At 46.4% G+C, this 17,583-nt stretch overlaps 1 protein-coding gene across 1 annotated transcript in view; it reads right to left on the bottom strand.

Moving 5' to 3' along the window:
* The window catches only part of TSNAXIP1 (translin associated factor X interacting protein 1), a 59,861-nt gene that overhangs the window by 1,821 nt on the left and 40,457 nt on the right, over positions 1-17,583 (bottom strand). Inside the window, exons 13-15 of the mRNA XM_044270634.1 lie at positions 5,613-5,722; positions 3,953-4,076; positions 226-329 (exon numbers count right to left, since the gene is read on the bottom strand). Of these exons, the coding sequence (XP_044126569.1) occupies positions 226-329; positions 3,953-4,076; positions 5,613-5,722 (338 nt within the window). The remainder of the gene's footprint in view (positions 1-225; positions 330-3,952; positions 4,077-5,612; positions 5,723-17,583) is intronic.

Raw genomic sequence — 17,583 nt, 5'->3', positions numbered from 1 at the left:
AGAGTAACTTCTCAATTTGGCGCAAAAAAATAAATAAAAATAAAAAACTTAAAAAATTCCCCTCATAATAAATCTCTCCCATAGTCTGAAGCCAGTGCTTTTATGAGGAGATGACGGACAGACTACACAGATCCGCTTTGCTAGCCTCTGACTGTGATAATCAAGCACACATCAGGTCACATTGACGACAGATTACAGAATTGTTAATATGTAATAGGCACGTACTTGCTTCCAAGTTTATTTCTCAACTCCTGCAGATACTGCTTTCTCTCAGCAGAAAATTGGTTTCTGAGGATCGTGATAAAATTACATGGATTTCCCTCTTCATCCTGTTTGGGGGGAAAAATAAATGCTTGAGTGTCAGAATTAACGTACATTATGTCAGTGATTGTACCCCTTTGTGGACAGAACAGATGTATCATTCACACTTCAGTGTGTTGGTCAGTGATTGTGAGCCAAAACCAGGAGGTTAGGCTACACAGACTTGAGGAATAAAGGGAATATCTGCTCTGTGTTTAGAGCCGCACCTGGTTTTGGCTCAAAATCACTGACGTGTGAATGAGGCATTATACTTTAGTTTTTTCTTCCCCTTTGGCGGTCTTTTAAAAATTTTTTACATAGCTATATAAAGGGTTCTACTTTATGTAGGTGCCATTTTTAGTACATATACCTAACATTTAATTTATTGTTCTTTTCAAAGCAGGGTTTTTTTTTATTTATTTTTTATTACAGCATACACTGATCATCAGAAATTATTATAGATTTATTCTACAGGTGGTTACGGTCATGACAATACCAAATATGTGTGTATTACTTTGTTTGGTACATGTATTTAATAAATTTATTTATTGTATAAAAAAAGTTTCGTTTTTTGACTTTTTTTTATTAGCTTTTTGACATTCCATATGGTGATTTTTTAAATTTTTATTTTTCGCCCGTTTCCTTGGGGGACACAGGAGACCTTGGGTATTGCTCAACTCCCTAGGAGGCTTGACACCAAGTGAAAACTGTTAAGCCCCTCCTCCAGCAGCTATACCCTCAGCCTGGAGAGAGAGACTACCAGTTTTTGCTTAGTGTCCAAGGAGGCAAGACAGTCCCTGCTCTGCAGGGCTGTTATTTCTCCTTTTTTTTTTATAATCCATTCTTAATCTGGATTTTTTATTTTTTCAGGGACAACAGAGACGCCCGTACTGCTCTGTTTCTCCCGTGGTCGAGTTGCGCCAGTGCCAGTCATCCGCATTGCTGCCTCCCCCACAGAGGGAGAAACACGAGGTGGACCAGGGCAGCCCAGCTCCCCTGCATCCCGCCAGCACAAGGGTCGCCCGCACGCCAAGACCCTCTCCCAGCGTCCTGCAACTGCGGTGCCAGTCGCTGAAGGGGCGACCCTGCTGGAATGGACCGAGGGTGAAGACAGCAAGATGGTGAGAGGGTGGCTGCTCCAGCCTATTTCCCCCCCCCCCCCCCTCCCCTCACTGGCTACTTAGGCTAAATCTCCCGGCATTCTCAGGATCCTGCAGGGCTTTCCATTTCCCCTTTTTTATCCTTTGGGTCCTCCCAACTATCTGTGAGACCCTCCCAGCTCTCCCCCACTCTTGCGCTAACCTTGGCTATCGGCGCTGTATTACAAGGGCCTGCGTGTGTCCTCAGCGCTTATACTCCCGGCTGGCACCCAGGCATTGCGGTCCTTTTTTCATGCATCCGATCCGGTCCATCCAGCGCACATCCCCTCCAGCGCTGCCGGCTTCCTGGGGGAACCAGCGCGGCACGTCAGAAGTTAATTTGGTCCGCGCGCGGCAAATTCCAGCAGCGGGGGGGTGGGGCTTACCTTCCCGCACGCCGCTTCTTCCCGCCGCTCTGCCAACCACCGCAGTCTGAGCAAGGAGCCTGCTAGCCACCGCTACTGCCTCCACATCTGTTGGCCTCAATTCGGCAAGATCTGCATTCCTACTACTGCTGCTCCTCGCTTCCTGAGGCTCTCCTGGTAGGACTGTTAACCCCCTTCTAGCGCCACCGACGCCACTCTGCAGGGTTGGGGGTGGGTGTTTCCTCCCCGGTCCGTCCAGGGCACTTGGTCTGCATCGGAGTCCAAGCTTCAGATCAACGTCCTGGAATTGAGGGCGATCTTCTTGTCGCTCCGACACTGGACTCCCCTGCTAAACAGCCATCCCGTCCGCGTCCAATCGGACAATGTCATGGCCGTGGCATACATAAACCACCAGGGGGCACTTGCAGCGCCACGGCGATGCGAGTAGCTTCCCACATTCTCCTCTGGGTGGAAGCTCATATTCCGGCCCTGTCAGCGATTTATAATCCAGGGGTGGAGAACTGGTCGGCGGACTTCCTCAACCGGACCACCATCGACCCGGGCGAATGGTCGCTACACCCGGACGTGTTCGAGTCCATTTGCCTTCGTTGGGGTCGTCCGGACGTGGACCTCATGGCCTCCAGGTTCAACCACAAGCTTCCCACCTTTCTGGCCAGGGCAAGGGACCCGAGGGCGTACAGTGCTGACGCCCTTGTTCTTCCATGGCTGAAATTATCCCTTCTGTGTTTCCTCCCATTTCCCTACTGCCTCGGGTTCTGCGGAAGATCGCTGCAGAAGGCATAACCACGATCCTGGTCGCTCCAGATTGGCCTCGCCGGTCTTGGTACGCCGATCTGATGCTGCTCCTGGGAAACACGCCTTGGCCGCTACATTTGACGGCGTGGCTGTTGAGACCGCAGTTTTGAGGCAACGGGGGGTTTCCGCGGATGTGGTTCGCACCATGATCCGCGCCCGGAAGCCTGCCTCGTCCAAGATCTATTATCGGACTTGGAGGTCTTATTCGGGTTTCTGTGAGAATCTGGGTGTTCCCCCTCTCCGTTTTTCTCTCCCCACGGTACTGTCCTTCCTCCAGTCTGGCCTGGACCTGGGGCTAGGTCTTAGTTCCTTGAGGGGTCAGGTTTCGGCGCCGTCCATCCTCTCTCAGCGTCCCCTGGCTCCTCTCGGACCTGTCAAGACCTTTATCCAAGGAGTGGATCACTCGGTTCCTCCATACCGTTCCCCGATTCCACCCTGGGATCTGAATATTGTGCTCTCGGCGCTACAAGCTTCCCCCTTTGAGCCGTTTCGGAAGATCTCCCTACGACTTTTGTCTTGTAAAGTCGTGTTCCTTGTGGCCATCACGTCTCTCCAACGGGTGTCTGAATTGGCGGCCCTTTCTTGTTCCGAGCCTTTTCTGGTCTTTCTCCAAGATAAGGCTATGCTCCATCTCGTCCCTTCCTTCCTTCCGAAGGTGGTCTCCGCCTTTCATCTTAATGAGGACATCGTCCTCCCCTCTCTGTGCCCATCCCCTTCCCACCCCCGGGAACGGGAACTTCACTGTTTGGACGTTGTTAGGGCCTTGAGGATTTACTTGGAGATCACCGGCCCCTTTCGTCGCACAGACTCTCTTTTTGTAGTTCCGGAGGGTCCGCACAAGGGGCTGGCGGCCTCCAAGGTGGCTATTGCCCGTTTCATCAAATTAGCTATTGCTGAGGCTTACCGCACTAAGGTTCCGCCCTTCGGTATCACTGCTCATTCCACCAGAGAGGTTGGTGCCTCTTGGGCTCAGAGACATCGGGAATCGGCTGAACAATTGTGCAAGGCGGCCACTTGGTCTTCCTTGCACACCTTTACCAAGTTTTACAAGGTGCACACTCGTGCATCGGCAGATGCTGCTTTGGGCCGCCTGGTCTTGCAGGCGGCGGTTTCATGATGCCTACGGTGGCTTTTTGCGGGGCCGCGGAACGGAAGTACAGATGTGGACAGTACACGGTGTGCTGTCCTCATCTTTTGCGGCCTCATTAAAATGAACGGGCCCGCATCAGTTTCACAAAATTGCTAAACGGATGAGGACTGAAGTATACAGTCATGTGAATGAGCCTTAATGCTGAAAATCACTATGAGAGTATGGAGAAAATGGAGATTTACCTCACTGAATAAAGACTTGTAATTCATATTTTCATCTTCTGGCATCAGTTGAGAATCTGCAGTGTCTAAAAGTTCTTGAATTTCATCCGAACTTTTTGATGGAAAGGATTTTGTGAGTTGGAGACTGTGGAAAATAAATAAAAACCTAAAGCTAACGAGAAAAGCACTAACTACAAATCTGCTGTAGTGAGAAAGTACAAATCTTCATACTGAGCAGAGACTTAAACATTAGACGATGGCCTCTTTCACACAGCCATGACATGATGATGTCTGTGTCTCATCCACAATCCATGGACACTGCTAGAATGAAAATTCGATTCCAGAGGACCTCCTACCAATGGTCCGTGAAAACCACAGACCAAAAACGGATGGCATCTGTGGCTACTTTCAGACTGGCGGTTTTTTTGTTTTTGTTTTTTTTCTGGATCCGGCAGGGTTTAGCAAAAACGCTTCCGTTATATATAGTACAACCGTCATGAACGGTTGTATTATCTGTAACATACCCACAACGGATCCGTCATGAACTCCATTGAAAGTCAATGGGGGACGGATCTGTTTTCTATTGCGTCAGAGAAAACTGATCCGTCCCCATTGACTTACATTGTGGGTCATGACCAATCCGTCTTGCTCCGCGTCCCAGGGCAGAAAGCAAACCGCAGTATGCTGCGGTTTGCTCTCCGGTATGAGATTACGTTTTGTCCCCATTGACAGTAAATTCTTAATTCTTTTTCCGGTATTGAGTCCCTATGACTGATCTAAATACCGGAAAATAGAAACGCTAGTGTGAAAGTAGCCTGTGTTGTGTCTATGGTTTTCATGGATCCATAGACTATAATGTGCATGAGGGATCCGTAATCACGGACTAGGGCATGTTTCCATGGTGTCGCCACAGACCCACGGTCCATGGAAAACCACTGTGAATACACACATTAAAAATCAATAGACTGCATGACGAGCTAAGACATTTACCTCCCTGAATTAAAGGGGTATTACGGTAGGTAAAGGACCCCCACTGATCACGAGAACGGTGCCCTGTAGCCCCTGCTGGAGAGTTACCAGGAACGCTAATTCCTGATAACTGCCCTGTGTAAAGTTGCTGCCGATCACCCAATTAACTCGTTCACCGGGAGAGTGCATCGCAGTCATATGAGTCATTTCTAGGCAGCATGCTCACAGCTGGGATCTACGATTTGCAGACCGCAAAATACGGCCGTGTGCTGTCACAGCTTCTAATAGTAGATGAAGGTGGTAGCTAAAACCAATATCTCACAACCGTAACAGTAAGCTAAAGAAGTAACTCATTTTATTATGCTGAATTATATTAAAATAACATTTCAGGGTGGCACAGCCCCTTCACGATCGTGTCAACACCTGTAAGGTCATAGCTGTGAATGGAGCAAAAGGGAGTATTTAAAATCACTCGCCAGCATCTGCCAACAACAGCTCTTATATATAGTTGGCTTTAGCGTGACCTAAGAATATTTCTGTTGCGAGTTTGATAAGAAAAAAAAAATGCTAATTCATATAAATTAGGTATTTTTGGAGGATCCAGGAGTTGGGCAGAACTCCATATACACTGCATTTATCATAAAACATATTTCCTATGATTTTGGTACTTTTCACTATTTTTACATTATTTAGCTAGGTTTAAGTACCATACCTGAACTGCTCCCGTGTCAGTGACCCAACATCTGAGCCGTCAGCAGTGGTGAGCTCCTTCAGAAGGTGTGAGTGCACATGAAACAAGGCATCATACAAATCTTCATCCATCTGTAAACCAAACTATCCATGTTAATATACATATTTATTATATGGATCGTAAACAAAATGAATATTTTTACATTTTACCATTCAGAAAGGCTTTATTTTTTTTTTGTCATTGCTGATGTACAGAACAATACATGTCTATACTTCTAGTACATGTTGTGACAGTTATTGGGATACCAAATATGTGAGCGGTATACCAGTAATATGATATTTTTATATATATAAGTTTCTGTCTGTACTTTATGCGCGACCAGACCAAACAACTGGACCGATCTGTGGAGGCCACTATTAACCACTTCAGCCCCGCTAGCTGAAACCCCCTTCATGGCCAGAGCACTTTTTACACTTCGGCACTACACTACTTTCACCGTTTATCGCTCGGTCATGCAACTTACCACCCAAATGAATTTTACCTCCTTTTCTTCTCACTAATAGAGCTTTCATTGGGTGGTATTTTATTGCTGCTGACATTTTTACTTTTTTTGTTATTATTCGAAATGTAACGATTTTTTTGCAAAAAAATGTCATTTTTCACTTTCAGCTGTAAAATTTTGCAAAAAAAACGACATCCATATATAAATTTTTCGCAAAATTTATAGTTCTACATGTCTTTGATAAAAAAAAATGTTTGGGCAAAAAAAAAATGGTTTGGGTAAAAGTTATAGCGTTTACAAACTATAGTACAAAAATGTGAATTTCCGCTTTTTGAAGCAGCTCTGACTTTCTGAGCACCTGTCATGATTCCTGAGGTTCTACAATGCCCAAACAGTAGAAAAACCCCACAAATGACCCCATTTCGGAAAGTAGACACCCTAAGGTATTCGCTGATGGGCATAGTGAGTTCATAGAACTTTTTATTTTTTGTCACAAGTTAGCGGAAAATCGTTTTTTTTTTTATACAAAGTTGGCATTTGACCAAGATATTTTTCTCACCCAGCATGGGTATATGTAAAATGACACCCCAAAACACATTCCCCAACTTCTCCTGAGTACGGCGATACCAGATGTGTCACACTTTTTTGCTGCCAAGGTGGGCAAAGGGGCACATATTCCAAAGTGCACCTTTCGGATTTCGCAGGCCATTTTTTACACATTTTGATTGCAAAGTTCTTCTCACACATTTGGGCCCCTAAATTGCCAGGGCAGTATAACTACGCCACAAGTGACCCCATTTTGGAAAGAAGACACCCCAAGGTATTCCGTGAGGGGCATGGCGAGTTCCTAGAATTTTTTATTTTTTGTCGCAAGTTAGTGGAATATGAGACTTTGTAAGGAAAAAAGAAAAAAAAAGAAAAATCATCATTTTCCGCTAACTTGTGACAAAAAAGAAAAAATTCTAGGAACTCGCCGTGCCCCTCACGGAATACCTTGGGGTGTCTTCTTTCCAAAATGGGGTCACTTGTGGCGTAGTTATACTGCCCTGGCAATTTAGGGGCCCAAATGTGTAAGAAGTACTCAGGAGAAGTTGGGGAATGTGTTTTGGGGTGTCATTTTACATATACCCATGCTGGGTGAGAGAAATATCTTGGCAAAAGATAACTTTTCCCATTTTTTTATACAAAGTTGGCATTTGACCAAGATATTTTTCTCACCCAGCATGGGTATATGTAAAATGACACCCCAAAACACATTGCCCAACTTCTCCTGAGTACGGCTGATACCAGATGTGTGACACTTTTTTGCAGCCTAGATGCGCAAAGGGGCCCAAATTCCTTTTAGGAGGGCATTTTTAGACATTTGGATCCCAGACTTCTTCTCACACTTTCGGGCCCCTAAAAAGCCTGGGCAGTATAAATACCCCACATGTGACCCCACTTTGGAAAGAAGACACCCCAAGGTATTCAATGAGGGGCATGGCGAGTTCATAGAAATTTTTTTTTTTTTGCATAAGTTAGCGGAAATTGATTTTTTTTTGGTTTTTTTCTCACAAAGTCTCACTTTCCGCTAACTTAGGACAAAAATTTCAATCTTTCATGGACTCAATATGCCCCTCACGGAATACTTTGGGGTGTCTTCTTTCCGAAATGGGGTCACATGTGGGGTATTTATACTGCCCTGGCTTTTTAGGGGCCCTAAAGCGTGAGAAGAAGTCTGGAATATAAATGTCTAAAAATGTTTACGCATTTGGATTCCGTGAGGGGTATGGTGAGTTCATGTGAGATTTTATTTTTTGACACAAGTTAGTGGAATATGAGACTTTGTAAGAAAAAACAAACAAAAAAATATATATATTTCCGCTAACTTGGGCCAAAAAAATGTCTGAATGGAGCCTTACGGGGGGGGGGGGGGGGGGGGGTGATTAATGACAGGGGGGTGATCACCCATATAGACTCCCTGATCACCCCCCTGTCATTGATCACCCCCCTGGTAAGGCTCCATTCAGACGTCCGTATGATTTTTACGGATCCATGGATCGGATCCGCAAAACACATGCGGACGTCTGAATGGAGCCTTACAGGGGGGTGATCAATGACAGGGGGTGATCAGGGTGATCACCCCCCCTGTAAGGCTCCATTCAGACGTCCGTATGATTTTTACGGATCCATGGATACATGGATCGGATCCGCAAAACACATGCGGACGTCTGAATGGAGCCTTACAGGGGGGTGATCAATGACAGGGGGGTGATCAATGACAGGGGGGTGATCAGGGAGTGTATATGGGTGATCACCCGCCTGTCATTGATCACCCCCCTGTAAGGCTCCATTCAGACGTCCGCATGTGTTTTGCGGATCCGATCCATGTATCCATGGATCCGTAAAAATCATGCGGACGTCTGAATGGAGCCTTACATGGGGGTGATCAGGGAGTGTATATGGGTGATCACCCCCCTGTAAGGCTCCATTCAGACGTCCGTATGATTTTTACGGATCCATGGATACATGGATCGGATCCGCAAAACACATGCGGACGTCTGAATGGAGCCTTACAGGGGGGTGATCAATGACAGGGGGTGATCAGGGAGTGTATATGCGTGATCACCCGCCTGTCATTGATCACCCCCCTGTAAGGCTCCCGTTCAGACGTCCGCATGTGTTTTGCGGATCCGATCCATGTATCCGTAGATCCGTAAAAATCATACGGACGTCTGAACGGAGCCTGACAGGGGGGGTGATCAGGGAGTTTATATGGGGTGATCATGGGTTCATAAAGGGTTAATAAGTGACGGGGGGGGGGGGGGGTGTAGTGTAGTGTAGTGTTTGGTGCGACTTTACTGACCTACCTGTGTCCTCTCGCTTACCTTCCGTTCCTGTGAGCGCGCGCGTCTGTGTGCGCGCGTTCACAGGAAATCTCGGCTCTCGCGGGAGGACGCGTATATGCGTCCACCCAGAAGAGCAGGGCCGCCGGCAGGACGCAATCCTGCGTACGGCGGTCCTGAGGAGGTTAAAGGGGCAGCTGCTGTGGAGGTCACTGTTAAAGGGGTGTGCGCTGTTGATGTTACTGTTAAGGGGGCAGGCCTCTGTGGAAGTCTCTGTTAAGGGCGCAGGGAACAGTGGAGGTCACAGTTAAGGGGACGGTCCACTATGGAGGTCAGTGTTAAGGTGCGGGGTGCTGTATAGGTCACTGTTAAGGGGGCAGGATGCTGTAGAGGTCACCATATAGGGGGCGTTCGCTGTGGATGTTACTGTTAAATGGTCAGACTACTGTGGAGGCCACTATTAAAGGGGCAACTGCTGTGGAGGTCACTGTTAAGACAGTGGGGTACTGTGAGGTCACTTAAGGAAGCGGGGTACTGTGGAGGTCACTGTTAAGGGAGCAGGGTACTGTGGAAGTCACTGTTAAAGGGGCGGGATACTGTGGAGGTCACTGATCAAGAATACTGTGGGTATCTTTTAACCTCACACGCAAACATTAAATGAAATATACCCGTGCGAAGACGGGTCCTTCTGCTAGTCTCTTATATTATAAAAACAAGTTTCTGTCTAGATGCCTGTCTGGACGTTCTTTATGCGCGACCAAACGACTGGACCGATCTTCTCCAAATTTGGCACACATGTACATCAGGTGTCCGGGAAGGTTTTAGACCAGGTCTCAGCTCTCTAGGACTTACCGTTCCTGAGATTTTCCCAAATAATTACCCGCATTAGCCAATACAAGCCAGCAAGCCTTTCACTTAAATCCGAACGCCCATTTACACGGTCACATGGCCCTTATCAGCCAATAGAAGCTCGCAGTCTACTCCAGGTTGCCATAACAACTGATCACAGGTTTTAGCAGTTTGCAGGTCCTTAAAGGGGTTCTGCACTTTGTTTTAACTGATTATCTATCATCAGCTTCTGATCGGCCGGGGTCCGACACCTGGGATCACTGTTAAAGAGGTGGGCACTGTGGAGGTCACTGTTTAAGGAGCGGCCACTGTGGAAGTCAATGTTTAAGGGACGGGCACTGTGGAGATCATTATTAAAGAGGCGGGTATTGTAGAGGTCTCTGTTATGGGGGAAACTGTTGATATCTTTTTTACGACACATAGAAATATAAAATGAAATAGATGAAGTATACCCGTGCGAAGCCGGGTCCTTCTGCTAGTCTCATATATATAAAAATGAGTTTCTGTCTGTCTGGACGTCTGTCAGTTCTTTTTTGCGCGACCAAACGACTGGACCAATCTTCACCAAATTTGGCACTCAGGTACAGCAGGTGTCTCAGCTCTCTAGGACGTACCGTTTCTGAGATGTTCCCAAAAAATGACCTGCCTTAGCCAATACAAGCACCCAACTGCCATGCACACGGTCACATGTCCCTTATCAGCCAATAGAAGCTCGCAGGCTCTTAGTCTCCACATACACACAGTTTTACTCCAGGTTTCCATAACAACCCAGCTATTTTTCTTCACTGCTGTAAGTCAGCTTTAGGCTAGGGCTACACAGCTCAGAAGACAGTATCACACAATAGACTTAGATACACAGCAGACAGTATCACATGATAGGATTAGATACACAGCTCAGCAGACAGTATCACATAGGATTAGATACACAGCTCAGCAGACAGTATCATGCAGGATAGGATTAGATACACAGCTCAGCAGACAGTATCATACAGGATGGAATTAGATACAAAGCTCAGCAGACAGTATCACACAGGATAGGATTAGATACACAGCTCAGCAGACAGTATCATCAGTGGCGTGTTCAGGGCCCCTTCACAGCAGCCGCTAGTATGATCTAATCTTACTGTCTGCTAAAGTCTCCTGGTCTGGGATTCGAACCCACAACCTCCAATCTATCAGTGAATCAGTGGCAAAGCATTTACCCTCACAGCCATAAAGGCTGCATTACAACTGATTGGGGGAAAAAAAAAAAAAAAATGTACATCTATACACATGACAGCTGCCCAAACACACCTAGCACTGCTATATCTGTATATGACAGCTGTCCCTGCACACTCAGCTCTGCTATATCTCTATATATGACAGCTGCCCCAGCAAACCCAGCTCTACTACATCTATACACATGACAGCTGCCGAAACACAGTCAGCTCTGCTACATCTATACACATGACAGCTGCCCCCAACACACCCAGCACTGCTATATCTCTATATGACAGCTGTCCCAGCACACTCAGCTCTGCTATATCTCTATATATGACAGCTGCCCCAGCAAACCCAGCTCTACTACATCTATACACATGACAGCTGCCCCCAACACACCAGCACTGCTATATCTCTATATGACAGCTGTCCCAGCACACTCAGCTCTGCTATATCTCTATATATGACAGCTGCCCCAGCAAACCCAGCTCTACTACATCTATACACATGACAGATGCCTAAACACACCCAGCTCTGCTACATCTATACACATGACAGCTGCACCAGCACACTCAGCTCTGCTATATCTCTATGTAGTAGAGCTGGGTTTGCTAGGGCAGCTGTCATATATCTATACATGACAGATGCCCAAACACACCCAGCTCTGCTACATCTATACACATGACAGCTGCACCAGCACACTCAGCTCTACTATATCTCTATATATGACAACTGCCCCAGCAAACCCAGCTCTACTACATCTATACACATGACAGCTGCCGAAACACAGCCAGCTCTGCTACATCTATACACATGACAGCTGCCCCAGCACACTCAGCTCTGCTATATCTCTATATATCTATCTACTGTATAGCAATACTTAGAGATATATAGATGTAGCAGAGCTGGGTGTGCTGGAGCAGCTATCATATCTATAGATATAGCAGAGCTAAGTGTGCTGGGACAGCTGTCATATAGGGATATAGCAGTGCTGGGTGTGTTTGGGCAGCTGTCATATGCATAGATGTAGCAGTGCTGGGTTTGCTGGGGCAGCTATCATATATAGAGATATAGCAGAGCTGAGTGTGCTGGAACAGCTGTCATATAGAGATATATCTGAGATACTGCTATATCTGTATATGACAGCAGTCTCAGCACATTCAGCTCTGCTATATCTCTATATATGAGCAGCTGTAATGTGTAAAGATGTACACTTAGCCAGCTATAACAGTAGAAGTCTCATATTTTTTCAGTCAGCCGCAAGGCAGCTGGTATGGTCTAGTGGTTAGCTGCTCTGCCTCTGAAGCAGAAGGTCGTGGGTTCGAATCCCAGCAGAATCTTTTCTCAAATACAAGCACTGACTCCATATAAGGACATACAGGGCGGGACCCAATACAAGGCGGGACACAGGAAGAGGCTGCATCGCTGACATGGAGGTAAGTAGAAGTGTTTATTATTATTTTTTTAATACCCGACAGTTACTGCCATGGGGGAGCGGGAGGCACCTGATACTGGCACATGGGGGGAGGGGGGTTGGCACCTGATACTGGCACCTGGGGGGGGGAGGGGGGTTGGCACCTGATACTGGCACATGGGGGGGGGGGGAAGAGGCACCTGATACTGGCACATGGGGGGGGAGAGGGGTTGGCACCTGATACTGGCATATGGGGGGGGGAGAGTGGCACCTGATACTGGCATATGGGGGAGGGGAGGGAGAGTGGCACCTGATACTGGCATATGGGGGGGGAGGGGGGGTTGGCACCTGATACTGGCACATGGGGGGAGAGGGGTTGGCACCTGATACTGGCATATGGGGTGGGGGGGGAGAGAGGCACTTGATACTGGCACTTTTTTTGTGGGGGGGGGGAGATGGCACTATGATACTGGGACATGGGGGGGGGGAGAGGCACCTGATACTGGCACCTGGAGGGGAGAGGGGGGGTTGGCACTTGATACTGGCACATGGGGGGGGGGGGAGAGAGGAACCTGATACTGGCACATGGGGAGGGGGAGGGAGAGAGGCACTTGATATTGGCACTTTTTTTGTGGGGGGGGGGGGAGATGGCACTATGATACTGGGACATGGGGGGGGGAGGAGAGAGGCACTTGATACTGGCATGTGGGGGGGGGGTTGGCACTATGATACTGGCACATGGGGGGGGAGAGGCACTTAATACTGGCACTTTTTTGGGGGGGAGATGGCACTATGATAATGGGACATGGGGGGGAAGAGAGAGGCACTTGATACTGGCACATGGGGGGGTTTGGCACTATGATACTGGCACATGGGGGGTGGGAAGGAGAGAGGCACTTGATACTGGCACATGGGGGGAGATGGCACTATAATACTGGGACATGTGGGGGGGGAGGCACTTGATACTGGCACATGGTGGGGGGGGGCATCTATGGGGACACTTACTGGCACATTATTGGGGGGCATTATGGGGGACACTAGGCCGGCAGCCTATCAGAGGCCGGACACTGAGGGGCATCTACTGGGGCACTATATATGGGGCATTTTATACTGGTACATTATGGGGGGCACTAGCAGGAAGGGGGAGAGGAGCACTATGGGGGAATTTACTGGGGGCACTATATAGGGGTATTTTATACTGGCACATTATGGGGGCACTATGGGGACATTAGCTCAACTGGGGGCATTACAAGGGGGTATTTTTGCACTGTCACATTATAAGGAGAATTATTACTACTGGGGGGCATTATGGTGGGCTTTATTACTCCCCCATGGTATGACCCCTAGTAGCAGCACCAGCCTCTCCCTGCTCTGTGACCCCTCTGCCCCTTCTCCAAATCCTTATTATGAAATCTTTCTCATTAGGATAAAGCACCTCATCAGCTCCGCCGAGCCCCCGGCCAAAGTGTGGAAGTGGCGTCCGAGATCCCCAAGGGCCAAGCCAAGTAATTGTAAGTTTTCATATGAAATATGTTTATGTTATACACACATAGCCTACACTGTGCCCCACAATATACAGTATACCGCTACACTGTGCCACACAATATACAGTATACTGCTACACTGTGCCCCACAATATACAGTATACCGCTACACTGTGCCACACAATATACAGTATACCTCTACACTGTGCCACACAATATACAGTATACCTCTACACTGTGCCTCACAATATACCTCTACACTGTGCTACACAATATACAGTATACCTCTACACTGTGCCAAAGGAGTGGGGTTTACACAGGAGGAGGGAGATGCGAAGCGCGCTGAGGGGGGCCCTTACAAATATTTGCTGTGGGGCCCAGTCACTTCTAGTTACGCCCCTGAGTATCATACAGGATGGGATTAGATACAAAGCTCAGCAGACAGTATCACACAGGATAAGATTAGATACACAGCTCAGCAGACAATATCACACAGGATAGGATTAGATGCTCAGCAGACAGTGGGGCGGGGTGCTGTAGAGGTCACTGTTATGGGGCATACTGTGGATATCTTTTAACGACACACAGAAACATTAAATGAAATAGATGAAATATACCCGTGCAAAGCCCGGTTCTGCTGCTAGTATATATCTAATATAAATCTGAGTGTATGTATGTAGGTCTGCTAAAGGAATCCACACCGTTGCATTTACAATCACAAACACAGGTACATCAGGTGTCTGGGAAGGTTTTACACCAGGTCTCAGCTCTTTAGCACGTACCGTTCCCAAATTAGAGATATTCCCCAAAAAATGCAAATATGGCACATCACATGACCTACATTAGCCAATAGTAGCCTGCAGGTCTTTCTTTTCATATCCCAACTGCCATACACACGGTCACATGTCCTTTATCAGCCAATAGAAGCTCGCAGGTCCTTAGTCTTCACATACACACACAGTTTTACACCAGATTTCCATAACAACCCAGACATTTTGATTCACTGCTGTAGGTCAGCTTTAACCCCTTCCCGCAATACCACGTACATGTACGTGGGGGAATGTGGTGCCTTACCGCATTCCCATGTGCATGTACGTGATGTGATCGGGCGGGTGCACCCGCCCGATACGCAGCACTGGCCCGGCTGTTACTGATAGCCGGGCCCCTGCTGCATCCACAGGCATCGCTGTATGCAGTGATGCCAGCGGATTAACCCTTTCATGTGCCGCGGTCAGCGCTGACCGCGGCACGTGCGGGGTTTACACAGGCATCGGAGCCTCCCAGCTACGGAAGCCCAGGAATCCAGCCTGAGGGCTGGGTCTTCTAGGCAACTGTCAGCATCTTACTGTGTATTCCAAACAGATTTTACAAACTTTCGCTGTTCCACAAGAATTAAAGGAAAATGTAGATGAAATTTCAGAATTTCACTTTTTTGGCAGATTTTCCATTTTAATCAATTTTTTCCAGTAACCAAGCAAGGGTTAACAACCAAACAAAACTCAATATTTATTGCCCTGATTCTGTAGTTTACAGAAACACCCCATATGTGGTCGTAAACTGCTGTACGGGCACACGGCAGGGCACAGAAGGAAAGAAACGCCATATGGTTTTTGGAAGGCAGACTTCACTGGGATAATTTTAAGTTGCCATGTCACATTTGAAGACCCCCTGATGCACCCCTAGAGTACAAACTCCAAAAAAGTGACCCCATTTTGGAAAATACACCCGTCAAGGTATTCAAAACTGATTTTACAAACATTGTTAACCCTTTAGGTGTTCCACAAGAATTAATGGAAAATGTAGATAATATTACAGAATTTCACTTTTTTGGCAGATTTTCCATTTTAATAAAAAAAAATTCCCGCTAACAAAGCAAGGGTTAACAGCCAAACAAAACTCAACATTTATTGCCTTTAATCTGTAGTTTACAGAAGCACCCCACCCCATATCTGGTCGTAAACTGCTGTACGGGCACACAGCAGGGCGCAGAAGGAAAGGAACGCCATATGGTTTTTGGAAGGCAGATTTCACTGGAATAATTTTAAGTTGCCATGTCACATTTAAAGACCCCTTGATGCACCCCTAGAGTAGAAACTCCAAAAAAAGACCCCATTTTGGAAACTACGGGGTAAGGTGGCAGTTTTGTTGGTAATATTTTAGGGTACATATGATTTTTGGTTGCTCTATATTAAACTTTTTGTGAGGCAAGGTAACAAAAAATAGCTGTTTTGGCACTGTTTTAATTTTTTGTTATTTACACTGTTCATTTGACAGGTTAGATCACATGGTATTTTTATAGAGCAGGTTGTTACGGACGAGACAATACCAGATATGACTACTTTTTTGGTTGTTTGTTTCAGTTTTACATAATAAAGCATTTTTGAAAAAAAAGATTTTTTTAGTGTCTCCATATTCTGAAAGCCAGATTTTTTAAATTTTGGGCGACTGTCTGTCTTATGTAAGGGCTAATTTTTTTCGGTATGAGATTACGGTTTGATTGGTATTATTTTAGGGTGCATATGACTTTTTGATCGCTTGGTATTAAACTTTTTGAGATGTAAGGTGACCAAAAAGTTTTTTTTTAGTTTTTTGACACACTTAATTTTTTTTACGGTGTTCATATGAGGGGTTATACAGCAGGTTCTTACGGACACGGCGATATCTAATATGTATACTTTTTTATTTAATTTAAGTTTTACACAATAATATCATTTTTGAAACAAAAGAAAATAATTTTTTATTTTTTTTTGGGCGATTGTCTTAGGTAGGATATCATTTTTGCGGGATGAGATTACGGTTTGATTGCCACTATTTTGGGGTGCCTATGACTTTTTGATGGCTTTTTTGGCACCGTTTTTATTTTATCTTTTTTACGGTGTTCATCTGAGGGGTTAGATCATGTGGTATTTTTATAGATCAGGTTGTTACGGACACGGCGATACCTAATATGTCTACTTTTTTTTTCCCCTAGTTAAAAAAAAATAATGTTTATTTTTTTACTTGAAACTTAAATTTTTTTTGTAACACTATTTTTTTAACACTTTAATTTTTTAACACTTTATTTTTTTAACACTTTATTTTTTTGTCCTACTTTGCGACTTCAACTTTTGGGGGTCTGATCCCATTTACAATGCATTACAATACTTCTGTATTGTGATACGTCGTCTGTAAGTGTATTACAGACTGTAATACACTTACAGCCTTCTTGCCTGTTAGATCCAGGGGGCTGGATCTCACAGGCTTACAGGAAGGCAGCCACGGTGCCTAAGGAAGGCATCGGGGTGCCTAAGGAAGGCATCGGGAAGGCATCGGGTGCCTAAGGAAGGCACCCCCTCCCGACCAGCGCCGTAATAGTACGGCGCAGCGGGACGTGACTTGCCGTACTGTTACGGCGCGCTGATCGGGCAGGTGCAGCATCTGCACCTGCCCGATCAGCGCGCCGTAACAGTACGGCAAGTCACGTCCCGCTGCGCCGTACTATTACGGCGCTGGTCGGGAGGGGGTTAATGCGTTTTACACACAAGTAAAGATAAACACTCAACATCTCCTAGCAACCATTAGTGAAAACCACATTGCATCCAGATGCCTTCTGTTTTTTGCACAAGCAGGGTCGGACGGCGTTCCTTGGTCCCACCAGAGTAAATTATTCTCGGGGCCTAACTCCCATATCATCAATAATGTATAATAAATTTTGATTCAAAGAAATAGACCCTAGTGG

The sequence above is a fragment of the Bufo gargarizans genome, chromosome 10 (assembly GCF_014858855.1).
Source record: "Bufo gargarizans isolate SCDJY-AF-19 chromosome 10, ASM1485885v1, whole genome shotgun sequence".
Taxonomy (NCBI): Eukaryota; Metazoa; Chordata; class Amphibia; order Anura; family Bufonidae; genus Bufo; species Bufo gargarizans.
This window is presented reverse-complemented; position numbering and strand designations above follow the sequence as displayed.